The sequence below is a fragment of the Manis pentadactyla genome, chromosome 8 (assembly GCF_030020395.1).
Source record: "Manis pentadactyla isolate mManPen7 chromosome 8, mManPen7.hap1, whole genome shotgun sequence".
NCBI lineage: Eukaryota > Metazoa > Chordata > Mammalia > Pholidota > Manidae > Manis > Manis pentadactyla.
Genome location: NC_080026.1, coordinates 123,815,912 through 123,832,656, shown reverse-complemented (window position 1 = coordinate 123,832,656; position 16,745 = coordinate 123,815,912). Strand labels below are relative to the sequence as shown.

Below are 16,745 nucleotides of genomic sequence, written 5' to 3'. Positions count from 1 at the left end.
GAGAAGCTCGTCCAGAGGCTGAAGACCTGGAGTCCACTCCCGGCTCTGCTATCAATTTGCTGGGTGATGTTGAGCAAGTCTCATCCACTCTCTGAGCCCCATTTCCCCATCTGCAGATGAGCAGGTTGTCCAAAACTGTCCCTAAAGCCTGCACAGCTTGAGGGTTCCATGAACCTGAGCTCGTCCGCCCAGTTGGCTTTTGCCATCCAAAGTGTCCAGGTGGCCAGCATGGAGCTCGAGGGCACAGACCCACATTTCCTCATTTCAAAATCCTGCTCTCCCTGGCTCTGTGGTTTTGTCTTCCCTCGCACAGGAGCCAGGGAGGCCTGTCTGGAGGCTCGGAAGGTGAAGCCGCCTCTGTTGGGACACCAGCCTCCTCCTGTCCCCAAATCAGTTTCTCCACTGTCTGGAGCGTGGTGGGGGGGAGGGTGCCCAAATCAGCCACGTGCCCAAATATGGATTCTGCTTCTGTTTTCCCTTCCTACATATGGGGCACAGGGAAAGGAGAAGGGGAGCGAAGCCTTTGAAAAGTGTCTCCTGCCCCATTGCTCAGCACTTCACCTCGCCACAAGCCCAGCCACACTCCCGTGGTGCACCTCTTAGCCAGGCTGCAACTTTTTCCCTTTTATGATATTTTGGGTTCCCGATTGCCTACCAAGCCAAACCTTTACTATTTAATAGGCAGAAAAAAGAAAAACTCTTAGTCCCAGTCTAAATGGTCCTCATTCCTGTCCCCCGCCTCTCCTGGGCTGGTCCTGGATGTGGGACGAGGGCTGATGAGGACTGACTTGCGGGCAAGTGTCAACTCTACTTACACTCGAAAGTGGCAATTTTGCTAATGGAGGCGTGGAAGTTGCAAGGAGGAAGGAGCACACAGCACTCTTGCTGGAGAGGGTCTGCGGAGCCGTCATGGAGATGGGGCATCAGGGGAAGGCACCAGGGGCAGTGCTACTGCAGTGTGGCTTCCAGACCCAGAAAGTGACTTGCCTGTGATCAGACAGCGAGTCAGGACAGTGGGGATGGAAACGGCCTTCTGACCTCCAGCCCCAGGGCTGCGGGACTGTCTTGTTTTCTTATCTTTGCCATGTATCTTTGGGGCCTGAAACATAGTAGGTGGTCAATAAATATTTATTGAAAAGATGAATAAATATGGTTACACCTCTCAAACTTCAAACTGGGAAAAGTTTGATTATTCAGAGGTCTTGTTGGAGGCAATAATGAGCTCACTGAAGCCATGCAGCTCTCTTTTCTTTGTCATTTCATGAGGGGTGGGCTTGGATGAGGAAGAGGAGACAGAAATCAAGCAGAGAGAGGCCCTGAGGGTCACAATGTCCCCGCTGTGCCAAGAGTCCTGGACAGGCAGCATCGGGAGGTCTGCTCAGAGTACAAGGGATCATTTGGTTCTTCCCCAAATGCCAAACTGTGCAGGCCTGGGCCTCCTCTCACCTTGGCAGGGCGGGGGCGAGACGGGCTTGAGCAGCATGCTGAGGGAAGTCATTGGCTGGACCCCAGGGTTGGCTGTTGTAACGCCATGCCCAACCTTTCTGCTTTCTCCCCTTCTCAGCAAGAGCACTGCTGTGGGGTGAGCCAGAGGACCCTCAGCCAGTGAGCCCTCCTCGGCAGAGCCCATGTGTTCTTAGACCTCCTGTGTTTGCCCAAGTGGCGTGGGCCCTGCCAGTGTGTATGGGGGCTTCTCGGGCAAGGCGGTGTCCCTGGGAACCCATCTGTTACCCAAAAAGGCAGCTGATCCCATGAGAAGTCTCCAGGAAGCTGGTTCCAGGGAACCATGGCCCCCTTCCCTTGTACCGCTTCTCCCAAAGACCAGTAACTGCTCCCGCGAGGAGTGGGTCTCTCTCACCACATCCAAAATCTGCCCTTAGTAAAGGGTCAGTCAACCCAACCAGAGGGGTCAGTGGCTAATAGCACTGAAGCCGCCTCGGGGAAAATGGGCCTGCATTTTTCCAGGGCTCATGGTCAGAAACCAGAGGGGCGAATCTTTGAAGGTAGGATTTCAGGCATCTACCAGCCCAGAGGGTGTCATGGTGCAGGGGCCTTGCTGACCTTACCGTTGTACAGCCCTCACAGGGCTAAGGCCTTGGCCACTTCTAGTGTCCAAGAGAAGCAGATGAGGGAAGGGGCTAGTGTGGCCAGAGCCTCCGGGAGTAGGGCTGGTTCACCAGCCTACGGCTAATGCTTCTTCACGGAATTCAGCAATAGCCCTCACCCCTCAGGGAGGTAACAGATTCTAGCCACATTCTCGGCTCCTCTCCCGTCTGAAGGTGTAAGACAGGGAAAATGAACAGGAACATGCAGTACAGCGGGCCATCATGCTTAGCTCCAAACCGGGCATAAAATAGGCCTCTACAGTGTCAGCTGAGGGTGCCTCTGTGCCCTGGGTCTTTGGCAGAATCTTCTGGAGAGAAGCTGGAGCCTGAGGATGTATTCATCCTCAACTCTGTGGGGCCTCATCATGCAAAAAATATTTCTTTCCAACCTGGGTACTTTTCCAAGTAAAGTAAGTTAAAAACCAAAAAGTTAAGGCAACAAAGCAGCGCTGAGCTGGAGAAGGGCCTTGGGCAGCACCCCCGCCCCCCCACTCTCCAAACCAGTACTGTCCCCTCCTGAGCACACCTGAGGGAGGCTGGAGGAGGAGGGGAGGGAGGTGGGCTCTACTGAATGGTGCGTGTCTTGCCCCCAGGAAAAGAGTAGGCAGCTCTCAGCAGAGGCGTGCGTGCAGCCGATCAATATGGGCTTCGGGGCCGCTGAGCTATTATTCACGCCAAAGGGCCTTGTTTGGATGAAGGCAAGGTGGGGGTGCGTGAGTTCACAGAATCACAGTCCAGAGCCAGCTTCTTGGCATTTCCCCCCTCTGTGATGCCTTCGTTATTTATGTAGCACAAGTAACGAGATGGTTCAGGATGAGGAAGTGTTTTCCCCGCAGCGTGAGCCCCATGAGGCATGGGAATGGGGGCTATGCCGGGGTCCCAGGACATGGGCGCCCTGTCTTTCCCCTCCCATGGCTCTCCTTGAAGGAGGGCAACGATGGACCCAGGGTGGCACCAACTGGGCCAACTTGCCTGCCCCTCCCTCTTGACTGACTTTTCCCTGGCATGAGCCCCCCTGACCACACTCCTTATGCCCTGATGCTGGGGAATCCACCTGCAGCCTGTGCACCATGGGCTCTTCACCTCCTCAGGCACTCCCACCTGCCCTGCCATCTTGGTTGGCCTGCTCGCCTCTGATAAGCTGGCGCTGGGACATTCATCTTGTCGTTGACCTGGAATCCCAACACACACGGGCAGTCTCTCTCAGCATTCGCCGTGTCTTCCATTGTCCACAGCAGGAGAGGCCCCTGACCTGGCTCCATCGCCCATTTCTGAGCCCTGTATCCAGCCTGGGCTCCAGGCACACACACCATTTTCCTGCCTGTGCCCGGCTGCCTTTGGTTACCCTTCAGTATCTTCCTTCTTGGGGGTGCAGTGCTTGTGGCTTTAAGAACTTTTCTGAGCTGTCCACACAGTCACCTGCCCCATTTTAAAACGGGTGACATCCTGTCTAGGAGCCAGCTGACTAGTCCCACAGTGGGGACAGCCTCTGGCAGATACCACTGATTTGAGCCTGATGGGCTACAGGCAGAGTAAAGCCATATAAACAAGAATACTTCCTGTGGTCTAGTTTAAGGTTAATGAGTTACAGCACAGGGTGAGGTGGAGCTTGAGGGTTGGCGTCTTGCCTCAGGCAGTACCCTTACTGGTGTCTCTGGGAGTCAGACTGGGGATGGCTCACCAGAGCTCCCCTTCCTTCTGGGAAAATGACTTGGAGCATGCTTTTTGCTGAGGCATGGAGTCTATTCCAAAGGTGGTGTGGGTAAAATTGCAATATTTCCAGAATCTCTCACCTGGCCTTAGTGCATCTGCGTATCAGTAGGTATTTCCAAGGGGTGGCAGGCTGCCATGTGGATAATTTGGAGCGGGTTGGAATTGAGGCTCGAGATCCCCAGGCCCTGGTGTGTTTGCTGTTTCTATGTTTCTATGCCCACGTGCTCAGTGAGGCTTGATGTCAGGCCTTGTCTGGCTCATGCCCTCTGGACTGGCCCCTCGTGTGCCACGGCTCCTGTAGGACCATCTGTCCTTGGGTGGGTGATGCTGAGAGATGCCGTCTGAGCGAGGAGCACTTCTCATCTCCCTCCTTCACATCTGTGGAGTAGCTGCTGGAAGGGTCTGTCTCTCAGGATGGGTTAAGGGGAGTAAAACAGGCTAGGAGAGAAGCACTTCCTGTGCCCTGACATTGACCAGAGCACCTCAGCCATGGGAATGCCAGTGACCCAGGCCTCTAGAGCGGCGCCCACGGTTGTGACCCAGCAGGCGGCCCGGTGCAGCCAGCAGTTACAGCATGGAGAATGCCACTGACTTCCGACCTGGGAAGGTGGTGATGACGGAGCTGCTCCCCCTCGAGCTCGCAGCTCATGGTGAAACTCACCCTTTCACCATTGGAAAAAAGGTGGAAGGTCAGTCCCAGCAAAGCATCGCTCCTGTCGTCTACAAGGGAGATACTGTTTGCACTGAGCTCACTGACCACACAGAGACGCCTCAGACACCCCCCATCGGGCCCTCCTTGCCCCAGCCGGCGGACACACAAGGGTTCCTTTAAGAAGTCCTTAGTTCCTCTCGCTCCGGACCACAGTCCTGCGACCACACACTCAGCTAGATGGGGAGGCAAGTGGACCAGAGACAGGGGACTCACAGCCGTCCCCTTGACACCAGCCCCAGCCACAACCAACCAACGGCTTGGCTGTGGAAACACATTTCCCCCAGGAAAGCCACCTCCACTCCCGAGCGCCAAGTGCCCCACTAGGCTAACAGTTCACACTAAGGAGTTGAGGAAATCATGGCTTGGAGTTAATTCCCAGCTATGTTGACAAAAGTCTATAAATATTTATGATGGGAAATTTCATTATTTAAAAATTCTGCTCTAAATTTCCAGCTAACTCCATGAAGAAGGCCTGCTGAACAGGTTGCAAATTAAGAACAATTATTTTCCTCTTACTGCATTTGAATAGAACTTACAGCTAAAGTCATTTAAAGGGGTTAACATCCACCTTAATTAAATATTAAAGTGTGCCTGTACCTGCTGCTATTGTTGCCCCTTCGAATAAGATATAACCTATTTTTGACAAGTTTTCATCTTCCTCTGTGGAAGACGCTACATGAAATCAAATCAGTGGCAAAGAGGAGAGTAATGAATAATCTATTTCATATTCCAACAGAACCCAGAGCTCCAAGTGGAAAAATATTCAGTCAGATGATGGCAAGAGGCTGCTGGGGTACCACATGACACAGCTGATGTTTAAATAATAATAATAATAAAAAGCGATAAACAAATCATTAGCCCTTAACAGTTGTTTAATGCAATTTGTTAACGAACGTAATGTTGGGGACTAATAATGAAAGAAAATAAAAACGTCTAAACAGGCGCCAAGTTGCTGGCGATGTGCAATTATTTCCTTGTCAAGTTTTTATGATTTAATGAGCCCCTCTGGGACTGACGGCTGTCAGTCAGTCGTGACTTTTTGACACCATTACAACTTCAAATACAGCAGCAGGCAGGCTGTTTTCCTTGGATTTGAAATACTGAAATGATCTGACAGTTTTAAAGAAAAGATGTGCAAAAAAAAGAAAAGGAGAAAGGGAGGGAGAGAAAGACAGTTGCTTTCCTTTCTTTCTTCACCCCCCCACCCCCTCCCGCCTTCTTCTATGGGGTAGATAATCTCTGGATGCTGTTTGGTAATGAAAATCCAATCACTGAGGTCATTATCTGATGAGGTTTTTGGAGCAGGCAGGCTTTCTTCCCCCTCTTTATTTCTTTACTTAATGATAACCCTCAATGGGCTTGCCCCGCATGGGACGGCCAGAGCCGTACAATTTTGTTCACCATTAATTTCAGCCTTTGAAGCTCAGGCCTCAGAAGCAGTGGCAAAGCAAACCCCCCACCAAGCTGGTTCCAAAATAAGACAATCCAGCCTGCCTTAAACAGAATAGCAAATGGCCTCCCAGCCCAGGCCTGGCGGCTGACGTCAAGCCCACTGCATTTGCACGCATTCGCCTTCAACGTGGAACATTTAGAAACTCTTTACAACTTAAGAGACTTTAATTAAATTGCTTTTGATTCTGGAGCACGGTAGCATCGGCTTTATTTATTCCGTCAGGGAAACTGTTGAGTCTCTATGAATTTTATATGGTGAGGGCTTCCTCCCCATCTTTCTCCTTATCCCTGCCCCCCTCCAACATTATTTTGAACAAAGGCTCCCAACTTTAGAAATATTCATCTATCGAAGTCTACATATTAAGTTCTTAGATCCTTTCCCAGATCCATGCCCTGCTTCAAATCTGTGGGCTCTCTTCCTTCCCCAGAGGGGCAGGGAAGGAGGGAGAACAATCTGTCTCCCTTGGAGCTCCCTGGGAGGGCCAGGCAGGGGTTCCGGGGACTTTGGACCAGCTGCCTATGAAGCGCTCATGACCCCAGTCCAGGCGGTCACTCCCGAGGTGGGTCTGAGGGGGCTGTTAGGCTAAGGGTAACCTGTTCACATTCCTCCCACTCTCAAGGCTGAACTGGAGCAAAATCTGAGACAAGAGCTGCAAAAGAGAATTGGAAAGATAAAGCCATTGGGAGGTGAGCAATGTGCTCCCTCCCTATTCATCTATTTCAACATATATGCAACGTTTTAGTGAAATATTTAGAAGCCAGCAAGGTTAGATGATCAGGTCAACCCAGCTTGCTAAGTGGCCTTGGGAAGGGTCTGGAGGCATGAGGTGTAGCTGGCTAACTGGTTATACATTCTAGCTAAGATGAACCGTTTCGGAGGAAGCCACCACAGAGTTTGGTATAATACTTCCCCACCATTAGTGTTTCAGCACGAGAAGGAGGTTGTTTGTTTCCTTGCTTTTTAATGGTTTCTTAGATGTGTTTAGCACGTGCAGAATTGCATTATCAGACTAAAAGATTCTTGCTGAGCTAGATCCCTTAAGTTGATAGGAAAATGAGCCCAGCCTTCTTATTCCTTCACTGTTCTACTTCTCTCTGCCAAAATCCCAAAGCATCCCTGAGAAATAAAGGCTGCAGCTTTATTTACACAGTACTAAGTGATTTAACTGAAGACATCAGGCCCTGGCCTGTTTTGATAAGTACAATTTCTCCGGTGGATTTTGCCATGCTGCATCCATCCAGGTGATCTCAACCCGTGGGCACAGGCGGTTAGCATTATTACTGAAGGGAACAGGTCTGCTTTTCAGGTATTCAGAGATTCTAACTGTATTCCAAAGACAGCACAGACCCTGTAAGTGTCTATGAAGTCTTAAGAAGAACACACTTGCTTTAAGACTAGGGGGAAAGTGACCTCAACTTGGGCACCTTTAAGCCTGATGATAAGCGAATTCATTTTGAACGCAATTCCCGGTTACCTTAGACAGAAAGAAACCAAAGAAAATCACAAAGCAGGTTAGAGGTTTGAATACACAGTGAATTCACGAAGGCGGTGCCAACGTTTGTTAGTAAAAACTGTCCTTTTGTAACACTGCAGTCCCTTCTTTTTTTGAAAGGAGGTTAGTGAACATTTTCCACAAAGTTTATTTCTTGTGGCTCATCTTCTAGCACTGATTCTACCATATTTATAATCACATTTGAAATTTCACACTGACTGAGTCACGTTCTCGCTCTCCCTGAAATATTCATGTTCTCTCTATAGACCGGAATGGGTGTGGGGAGAACCCTGTCAGGCCTTCTGCATGTATGAGGGCTGCGTTTGGCAGTGCAAATACTAAAACCGAAAGGACACAGGAATGCTTACATAGGTCTTGGGGAGGAGGTCACAATTAAATACCACGCCCGGGCACACTTTGCCAGCAAATTCTGGGGACTCTGGAATTTTTGGAAGGTAAGGAAATATTTCCTGTAGCCAGTATCGAAGTTGTGAAAAGTAGGTATCAGGCAGGCTCAGCAAAAATATTCTTAGCATGTAAGAAAAATTATGTATAGAAAAACAGAGAAAGTGCTAAGTCAATTTCCCGCACAAGGGACATTAAATACGCACCTTTACAATGAAAGCCCTCAGGCAGGTTGACTGTATTCGTTATGCCTGGGCGGGAACAGGGCTGGTTTGCTGGAGTTGGTCACTGGCTCCGGCCCCTGCTTTTCTCTGCATTTTTATCTTCAGACATCACAGAAGGGCAGTTCGATGACACAAGGTATGTGACAACCAGCACAGTCCATCAGAAGCCCCTGTGACTGACTCATCACGCCCTCTCCCAAACCATGGCCCCTGACACGTCCACAGGCAAGGAAGGATGTCACCAAGGCTATTTTGGTTACTAGGTGAAATTACCAAAAGGCAAATAAACATTCACCTTTCTCTCTAAAAAAAAAAAAAACAAATCTGGACGAAGACAAACCTAGAAAAGGAAACCAAACCACATGCAAACAGGAATAGAAAACATTTTTACACTCTTTGCACTTCAGCTGAACGGTGGTGAGAGAGAGAGGGAGGGTCATTCAGGGCCTGTCAGCGCAAAAGAATGATTCATGTGACCATTTTGTCTTAATTACTCAGAACAAGTCGTTGCTGCTGTTTCTCAAGGGAGAGCAGATACATCAGTGTCTTCTCACAGAAAAAGTGATCGCCATCAGGATGGTGGCAACCAGGACGATGGCCAGGACGACAACCAGGATGCGGTTCTGGATGATTCTAGGAGAGAGCAAAGGCAACAGAACAAAAGTCACACAGATAGACGGAGGACATTCTGACAAGGGTCATCCAAGACCAAGGTGCTAATCAAAAGATGGCTTCACAGGTCGAGGCGGAGAGCCCAGTGTGGGGTGGGGCGTGTCTGCATGCATGTGCGTATGCACGCATGTGCACCCATGCAGCTTTCTGTTGTGTGTGTGTGTGTGTGTGTGTGAGCGTGTCCATGCAGTTTTTTGGCTCTACAAATTATCCATGAGGACGCGAATGACTGCAGAGATCGTCACCCTACACCTGGAGAAATGCTTACTGCAAAGCTGAAGCGAATCAAATGGCTTTCTAGGCTTGGAGTACATGTAGTGATCTTAAGCGATCAAGGGCCCCTTGTGAGCTTCTCTTTATAATTTAAAATGTGAGACAAGCCTCGTTTTTTTGCAGTTTTCCTGATAAAGTAAAAGCCTCCAAAGAAACATATGTCAGTAAGGTACTTACCTGTACAAAAATACCCGGGGAAAAGTAAAAGGGAGATTTAGGAAGAAAAGGACAGGATAAAGAAGCAAGTGTCAAAGTTACAGCTCCGGCTGGGAACCCGTGGTCTGTCGCTGGGGCTCCCTGCTCTGTTATACTGGGAGGAAACGTGACGTTTGCTCCGTAACAAGAAGAGATGGAAATGAGCAATAACACAAAGCACCAGAGCGTCTCCTTGGCTCTGGCTGGGGGGCCCCCACCTCTAGGGACTCCAGCCCCACCCCAGCTCTGGCTCTGCCAAATGCTCATGGGGAAGCGGGAACTCGGGAGAACCTGTGTGGGGATGTGTGCTCCACGATGCCTGCCGAGAGCTTCTGACGAAGTTGTTTCAGAATTTGTTACCTCATTCTGAGAAAAGAGGTCGAACACCAGAATGCTTTGTTGAGACTTTCAAAGGGAACCTGGGTCAAACCGCCTCACCCACGCTCCCCCCACAGAACCGACCACACAGAAATAGAGACAGTGGTTGGCGTCCTTGCCGGCTGTGCACCTGGCTAAGACCCCATGGCAAACCCCATCCGCCTGTCCTCCAAATATCAAGCAGAAGAATTTCTGCTGCCTTCGTCTAGACACACAACACTGCTCGGGGGCTTCCACAGGGAGGTGATAGAAGGGATGAACCAGGCCCCCCATTTAACAGAGACCCCACCTTCCTACTTTGTATCTTCACAAAGAAATCTTTGCAGGGAGTTCAAAGCCTTTTCAGCTTCTGGCTGAGTTTCTTTCCTGGAAGGATGATGACATCCTTGCAGACAGATTCCTTCTCATCCACCCTGTCCTTCCCCAAACCTAAATGGATGGCTGGACACGGTCACATCAGGCAAGCCCACTCCCTCGTGACCCCCTGGAAGGACTGGCTCCCTCTCTTCCTGACAGGTTACAAAATGATCGCATTTGCTGACACGTCTTCCGCAAAACTGCTTTAGCCTGTGTCCACTTTCCTCGAAGGAGATGAATGATCCGCTCGGCCCTCATTTATCACGTAAGGCTCAGTGAAGATCTGTCTCGTTTGTTTCTCCCTTCCCCACTAGAAAGGCTGTGCCCCAACATTAATTCTTCTGCGATGACAGCTAACTCAGACTTCACAGACCATATTTGCTCGGGAGGCAGGAACATTCTCTGTCCCCAAAATAAATAAATAAAAATGGGACTTCACAGCTTGTTAAAGTGAGGCTAATTATGAAACGCTGATCGGTGCTACTTGGTGACTCGATTTAAAACCCAAATTGATTTTTTCCCCTTTTCTCTGGAAGGGGCAGAAGTCTTCAGAATGGTCTCTACACATCCTGTTTGCCCCAGTCACTGTCACAATCTGTATTTACCACAGTCAACAGCTTCAGACTTGCAAAGAAAATCAGCAAAATTGAAATGCAGCAGTGAAACAGATTAAAAGCATGAAAACTCTTTAAAATTCTGCCTTAAGTAATATACGGTAGTGTGTCTCTTGGCTGACAACCATTTTATTTGTGGGTTGAGGGCCCCAAGGCATCCATGACGCTAATTTATAAAGGATTAACTGCGGGTGTTACTTGTTTAATCTGAGGCATGGTTAGAAAAATGAAAACATGGGAATCCCTAAATCCTCAGCTCTTCCCTGGCCTTCCTAATTGCGCTTCATCTCAAGGCAAAGAGGGGTGATCTTTCCTAACAGTTTGTATCTTAATTCACGCAGCACACAGCCCATCCCCAAACAGCCTGACCTCACTATTGGGTTGCAGACATTCAGAAAGACCGAACTGTTCACCCCCGGGTTGGTGTGTGACCGCTAACCCCATCACACAGCACAGTTGCTGGCACACAGGAACTTGAAAGAGAACCGTCCAAAGTATGATAATGAAAGAACCCAGCCACCATCATTGTAATCTTTTCCCTCAAAGAAGAATGGAGAAAAAAATCTGTGCACATTTAATTTGCAGGAAAATCTCAGGGAGTTTGTGCAGAAAAGGTTGAAGTTAAAAGCTGATGTAAATCCCCAAAGATAAACTTCATACTTCGGTGTCTTCTCAGTGAGCTATCGGGTCTTCTCCCTGAAGCTCGGAAGGAATGGGCCTCACAGACCTGAGGCACATGCTGGCAGTGGGGGAAGTTGGCAGGAGAGAGCAATTGCTTTCAAACCAAAGACTGGCAGAATTCTGGGATGAAGGGTAATACGGGGCAAAAGAAGAGTTGGAGCAGCACAGGGCTGAAAGTAAGCTTGGCTCTGGCTAGGCTATCAGCCCAGCTTTGGTCCTCAAAGGTATTGGACACATACAGTGTCTATAAGGACTAGAGAAGTTAGCTGTTGGGCCTTGTGGATAGGACCCTGCCAGCCTGGATGGAGGGCAAACACAGGCTGGCCCTGGTGGGCCCCATCTGTGAGGAAGCCTGGAGTACAGTCACAGGCACGGCTGCTGGCAGGTATTGCTGTGGGCAAAGCAGAAGGGAGTGTAGAGGTTGGAGGGAATCAGCAAAATAAGCCAGGAAGGGGGTAGGTCCCAGCTAGGGAGCCAGAGAAGGAACTTTGGGGAAGCCCACAAGTAACTTGCTTCTAACTCTGGGCTGGGATGAGGGGCTGCTTTATGTTCTACTAGGTCTGCAGCAAGCAGTCTTAATCTCCCTTTTGAAAATGCAAAGTGTGTTTACCCAGTAAATAATTTAAGAAAGAATATACACTTGAAAGAAGACATCCATTGAAACAGCCAGGCTAAATTGCCTCCAGGCAAAAACTTGTGCATTTGCATGCTGCATTCTATTAAGTGAGCACACTGTGGCTTTAAAAGAATGCAGAGCCAAATTAAAAGGAATGTGGGCCCGAAACATCAAGGATTCTCCAAGTTTACATTATGAATCACAGTGCTGTTGATACAAGATGAATTAACCATTTACTTTGAGGCTGAACTCACAAAGTACTATTGAAAATACTGATCCTCGTGTGGAACCCAGGGAGCAGCTAATTTTTCCATTGCCCATCTCCTCCCCGTCTGGAAACAAGCTCGTGCGGGTGGCAGCAGGAATCACAGAAGACTGGTTAAAGGGAAGTAGGCGGGCACCGCACCTGGCACAGTTCTCTACTCTTGCTTGAGGAGGCCGGGAATTCCACCGTAGCAGGCGTTACCAATGTTCGCCAGTATCCAGTTTTCCTCTACTTCCAGGCACAGGGCACTTACCTGTCCCTTGACGTTAGGAGTGGCCTTATGACCTGTTTTACTCAATTAAACATGAGCAAAAGTGCAGGGCGTCCCTTCCAGGCGTAGGCCTTTAACTCCCAGTGTCTGACTCTCCAGCTGGCTCTTCCTTTGCTGTTCTGATCAAGGAGGCTGTCATGTTCCAGGAATTCAGTTTTAGGTTGGCTGGTGGAGACTCCTGCTGCCTGGATCCCTGAGTCATCTAATGGAAGACCATTGTCCTGGAAACTCACCTGGACTCACTGTGGGTTTGTATTAAACCAACAATGTTTGGGGGTTGTCTGTTACTACAGCACAACATAAGCTACCCTGAGTGATACACTAACCGTCCCCCTGACTTCTCCAACAAGGTTGGGTATCTGGCCAAGCCAAGTGAGCCTCTGGTTTAATATACTCCAGAAGCCATGGTATGATAAGGGCTGATATGACTTTATTTCTTTAAGAAGAGATTTTTGCCTCATGGTTTTTGAAAGCTAGGATCCTCTTCTGTGCCTACTTAGTCATAACACTTCTCACTGAAGACTTAAGAGCTTCTTCCAGTTGTCACCAATGCCACTGTGTGTTGATGAATGTTTCAGCAAGCTCAGCTAGGTACTCTGCTTCCCACGTATAACAGACATATGTTGACTGCATTTGTTTCTCCAGTCCGAACACCTGACACTACCGCTAGCCCCCAGGACATAGCGATGACCTAGGCTGAGAAGGTTGGCGTGTTCCATACCTCTGTCTACAGTGACTGGACCAGAAGCAGGCATGCGAACTAAATTAGTCTAGTAGAGTGGATCTCAGAAGTTTTGCTTGGGATCCTGAGTCGTCTGGACTGTGTGGTGTGTGGATGTTGGACCTGGATCTGCTGCAGCCATTTTGTTTCCATGAGGGAAGCCAGCCTAAGAAAGAAGCTGACCCATGGAGGGCAGCAGAGTTGAAAGAATGGCAGAGAAATGGAACTCCAATCCTGAAACGCTGTATCAACGCATCCTTCCTTTGGAATTTTAGGTATATGAAAAAGTCAATTGACTTTATTTTGCAAGCCAGTTGGAGTTGGTCTTTTGGTTACTCGAGACCAAAAAGAATTTTTAGGTTGATTCACCCTGATTCTAAAAACAGGTTCTTGAGCTACAGCATATTTTCCTCACCTCTACACTTAGCACACAGTTTTCTGACTTTCTGTTTCTGTGCAGTTTTCTCCCATAAAAGTGGACATTCTAGTCTCTGAATCACCTTTATCTTTTGTATTCCAACTGCCTAAAGCAGAACTTTGCTTAGACATTCTCAAAAAAAAAAAATGCTTGCTAAATGCACGGATGAGAGACTCTACCTCCATGTGTCCCCTTGAAGATCCATGTAGTATTCTTCCTGGTTTTTAAGGGCTGCTTGTAGGTAAGCACAGCATTAGGAGTTAACACCATCCTATTAAGGATGCCAGCAGTGTCCAAACCCTTTTACAAGTCTGCATTCATTAGCTGGAGAGTGCATGACACTCTATAGGTTCAGTGCCCCATCCTGTACATGCTTTCCCGCCTGGCCAACCAGGCCTGAATAATGATGCCCCACCTTTGGGGTCTGATAGATCCGTAACAATTGGTAGGACAATTAACAACCATGGGAGCATGGGGTAAACTCTGTGCAAAGGAGCTTATACCCATGTCTCTCTGGGAACTTCCTAAAAATAAGGGCCAAAGGAAAGGCTCTTTACGTTTTATGTCCAATTCAATTTTGGTACTCACCAGAAAGAAATGAAAACAGACCAGGGGAAATGGTTCACTGTTATCAGCCTCTAACTTTAATCTGAAGCATTCCTTTCAAACCCAGGTACATGGTTACCTCTGAGCTAGAGCTGTGTGGCTGTTATGCCACCTGATGATGCCCATCCAGTGTCTTCTATGTCCTGTGTCTTTGGAAGGGATCCCAGCCTCACCCCAGCAGTTCAGGTGGGGCTGACTCTACTCTCCGATTCCATAGGTGGACATACTAGCCAGGTAGGCACAAATAATTAAAGCTTTCTATCCCTTGCACAACTATTTGTTCAAGAATTGGTATGCCACCCAAGACAGATAGAGTCCTCTGGAGATTCTTTCTGGAAAACCAAGAAAAAGGTATTCTCTTCCCTGGGGTTGACTGTAAGGAAAATGAAATTCTGGAATGGCCAGGGACCATTCTCATTACTGTGCAGGATGGGGGCCTACCTGAAGGATGCTAACATGGAGGAACACTGAGCCCAGAGATGAAGATGAGACAGAGTCTTGGAGGCACTATTTGAACCCCTGTGTCCTGCATTATGCCTGAAACCTGAAGAGTCACATTTAAACTTCCCCATTATAGAAGCCACACAATTCCCTTTTGATTTGAACAAGTTTCGTTGGGCCTTCTCTCTCTCTCTCTCTCTCTCTCTCTCTCTCAGTTTCAATTATAATAATCACTGAGTTGAATGGTGGCCCTATCCCCACACCCCACACACAGTCCCCCAAATTCCTGTCCACCTGGATCCTCAGAATGTCACTTCATTTGGAAATAGGGTCTGTGCAGATGCAACTGGTTAGGGATCTTGAGATAACATCATCCTGGATGTAGGGTGGGCCCTAGATCCAATGAATGACTGGTGTCTTTATAAGAAGAGGAGAGGAGAGAGATGCGGAAGAGCCATGTGAAGCTGGGAGCAGAGATTGCAGCGAGGCTGCCACAAGCCAAGAACACCTGGGGCCACTAGCATCTGGGAGAAGCAAGGAAGGATACTGCCCGGGAGCCTTCAGAGGGAGCATGGGCCTGCTGACACTTGAATTTCAGACTCTGACCTCCAGAATACATTTCTGTTGTTTTAAGCCACCAGCCTGTGGTACTTTGTTAGGGCTGCCCTAGGATACGAATATACAGAGTTCTTGGCTCTAGACCAGGATATGGACCAGGCCATCTCGCCTCGGCCTTCATGATGACCATTCCCTACATCTCCATTCCCTTCCTCATCACTGCATTGCACATTTGCTGTGGACCTGCACCAAGTCCTCAGAGGACAGGACAGCCCCAGTCTGGTTCGCTGGGAGCTGTGCATACAGCTGTGGGGTTCACTGTCTTCAGGAGCTGTTGGTCCTTTCACCTCAGAATGAGATTTCCACTCCTGAACAGAGCAGGCAACTGCCCAGAGCCATGTGGGATGAGGGATCTGAGGGGGGATACCCCAGAGCACCCGTGCTTCTGCAAGATAACCAGACGTAATCACTGGGCCAACTTTCTAAGTCATTCATAGTTTGCATGCCATTTACAGTTCATGTTTACTGACATGAGTTTAGGAGTTGTCAGTTATCTGGGAGTGCTGAGGGATTCATATGTCTTGCTAGGTAGAGAAATGTGCATACTCTCCAGCCAAGCGCCGAGGAGACAGGTTACAGTACCTGAGCCCCAGCATACCTTGGTTAGGTCCTGAGTGAGGGCTAGGGTAGCTTTACTCCTTTTCCAAATTTTGACTTAGTTTTGACAGGGATCAGCAAACATTTTTTACAGAGGGCCAGAGAGTAAATGTATTCATTCACCAGGATGCCATAAGAAAGTACCACAGAAATTTATTGTCTCCCAGCTCTGGAGGCTGGAAGTCCAAGATCAAGGTGCTGGCAGGTTGGTTCCTCCTGAGGGCTGTGAGGGAGAATACGGGCCATGCCTTTCCCCCAGCTCCTGGTGGTTTCCTGGCAATATTTGGAGTTCCTTGGCTTGTAGATGCATCTTCCTGATCTCTGCTCTCATCTTCAGATGGTGCTCTCCCTGAGTGTGCATCTGTGTCCAAATTTCCCCTTTTTATAGGGACACTAGTCATATTGGTTCGAAGATCACCCTACTCTAATATGCCTCATTTTAACCAATGATATCTATAAAGACCTTATTTCCAAATAAGGACACATTCTGTGGGGCTGGGGGTTAGGACTTCAACATGTGCATTTGGGGGACAGGAGTGGAGAGGAGAGAACACAATTCAACCCATAACAGTAAATATTTTAGGCTTTGTTCACCATACAATATTCATAACTCAACTTGGCCCTTGTAGTATAAAAGCAGCCTTAGATCATATGTAAACAAGCGAGTATGGCTGTGTTCTAACACAACTTGCTTTACGGATACATTGGGATTTGAATTTCATATAATTTTCAAATTCATATTTATTATTTTGATTTTTTCAACCCTTTAAAAATATAACAACCATTTTAATCCTGCAGGCCATGCAAACACAGGCAGCAGTCTAGATCTGGCCTGCTCTCTGTGGCCTGTCCATTCCTGGTCTAAGAGCTAAAAGCTATCCAAGGCCGGCGTGCATCTACTGGTTGACGTGGTGGTCT

The 16,745-nt window shown here is 48.5% G+C and overlaps 1 protein-coding gene across 5 annotated transcripts in view; it reads right to left on the bottom strand.

The window, feature by feature from the left end:
- Positions 1-5,231: 5,231 nt before the first annotated feature.
- VTI1A (vesicle transport through interaction with t-SNAREs 1A) overlaps positions 5,232-16,745 on the bottom strand; it is a 356,990-nt gene continuing 345,476 nt past the window's right edge. For 4 of the 5 annotated variants that reach the window (XM_036898499.2, XM_036898497.2, XM_036898500.2 and 1 more), the window contains one exon: positions 5,232-8,737. Coding sequence is in view for 3 of the 5 variants with exons in the window: in XM_036898497.2 (XP_036754392.2) it covers positions 8,644-8,737 (94 nt within the window). In the remaining 2 variants the exon portion in view is untranslated. Of the gene's footprint in view, positions 8,738-13,147; positions 13,314-16,745 lie in introns of those variants that run through there. The other variant, XM_036898496.2, reaches the window with a different exon arrangement.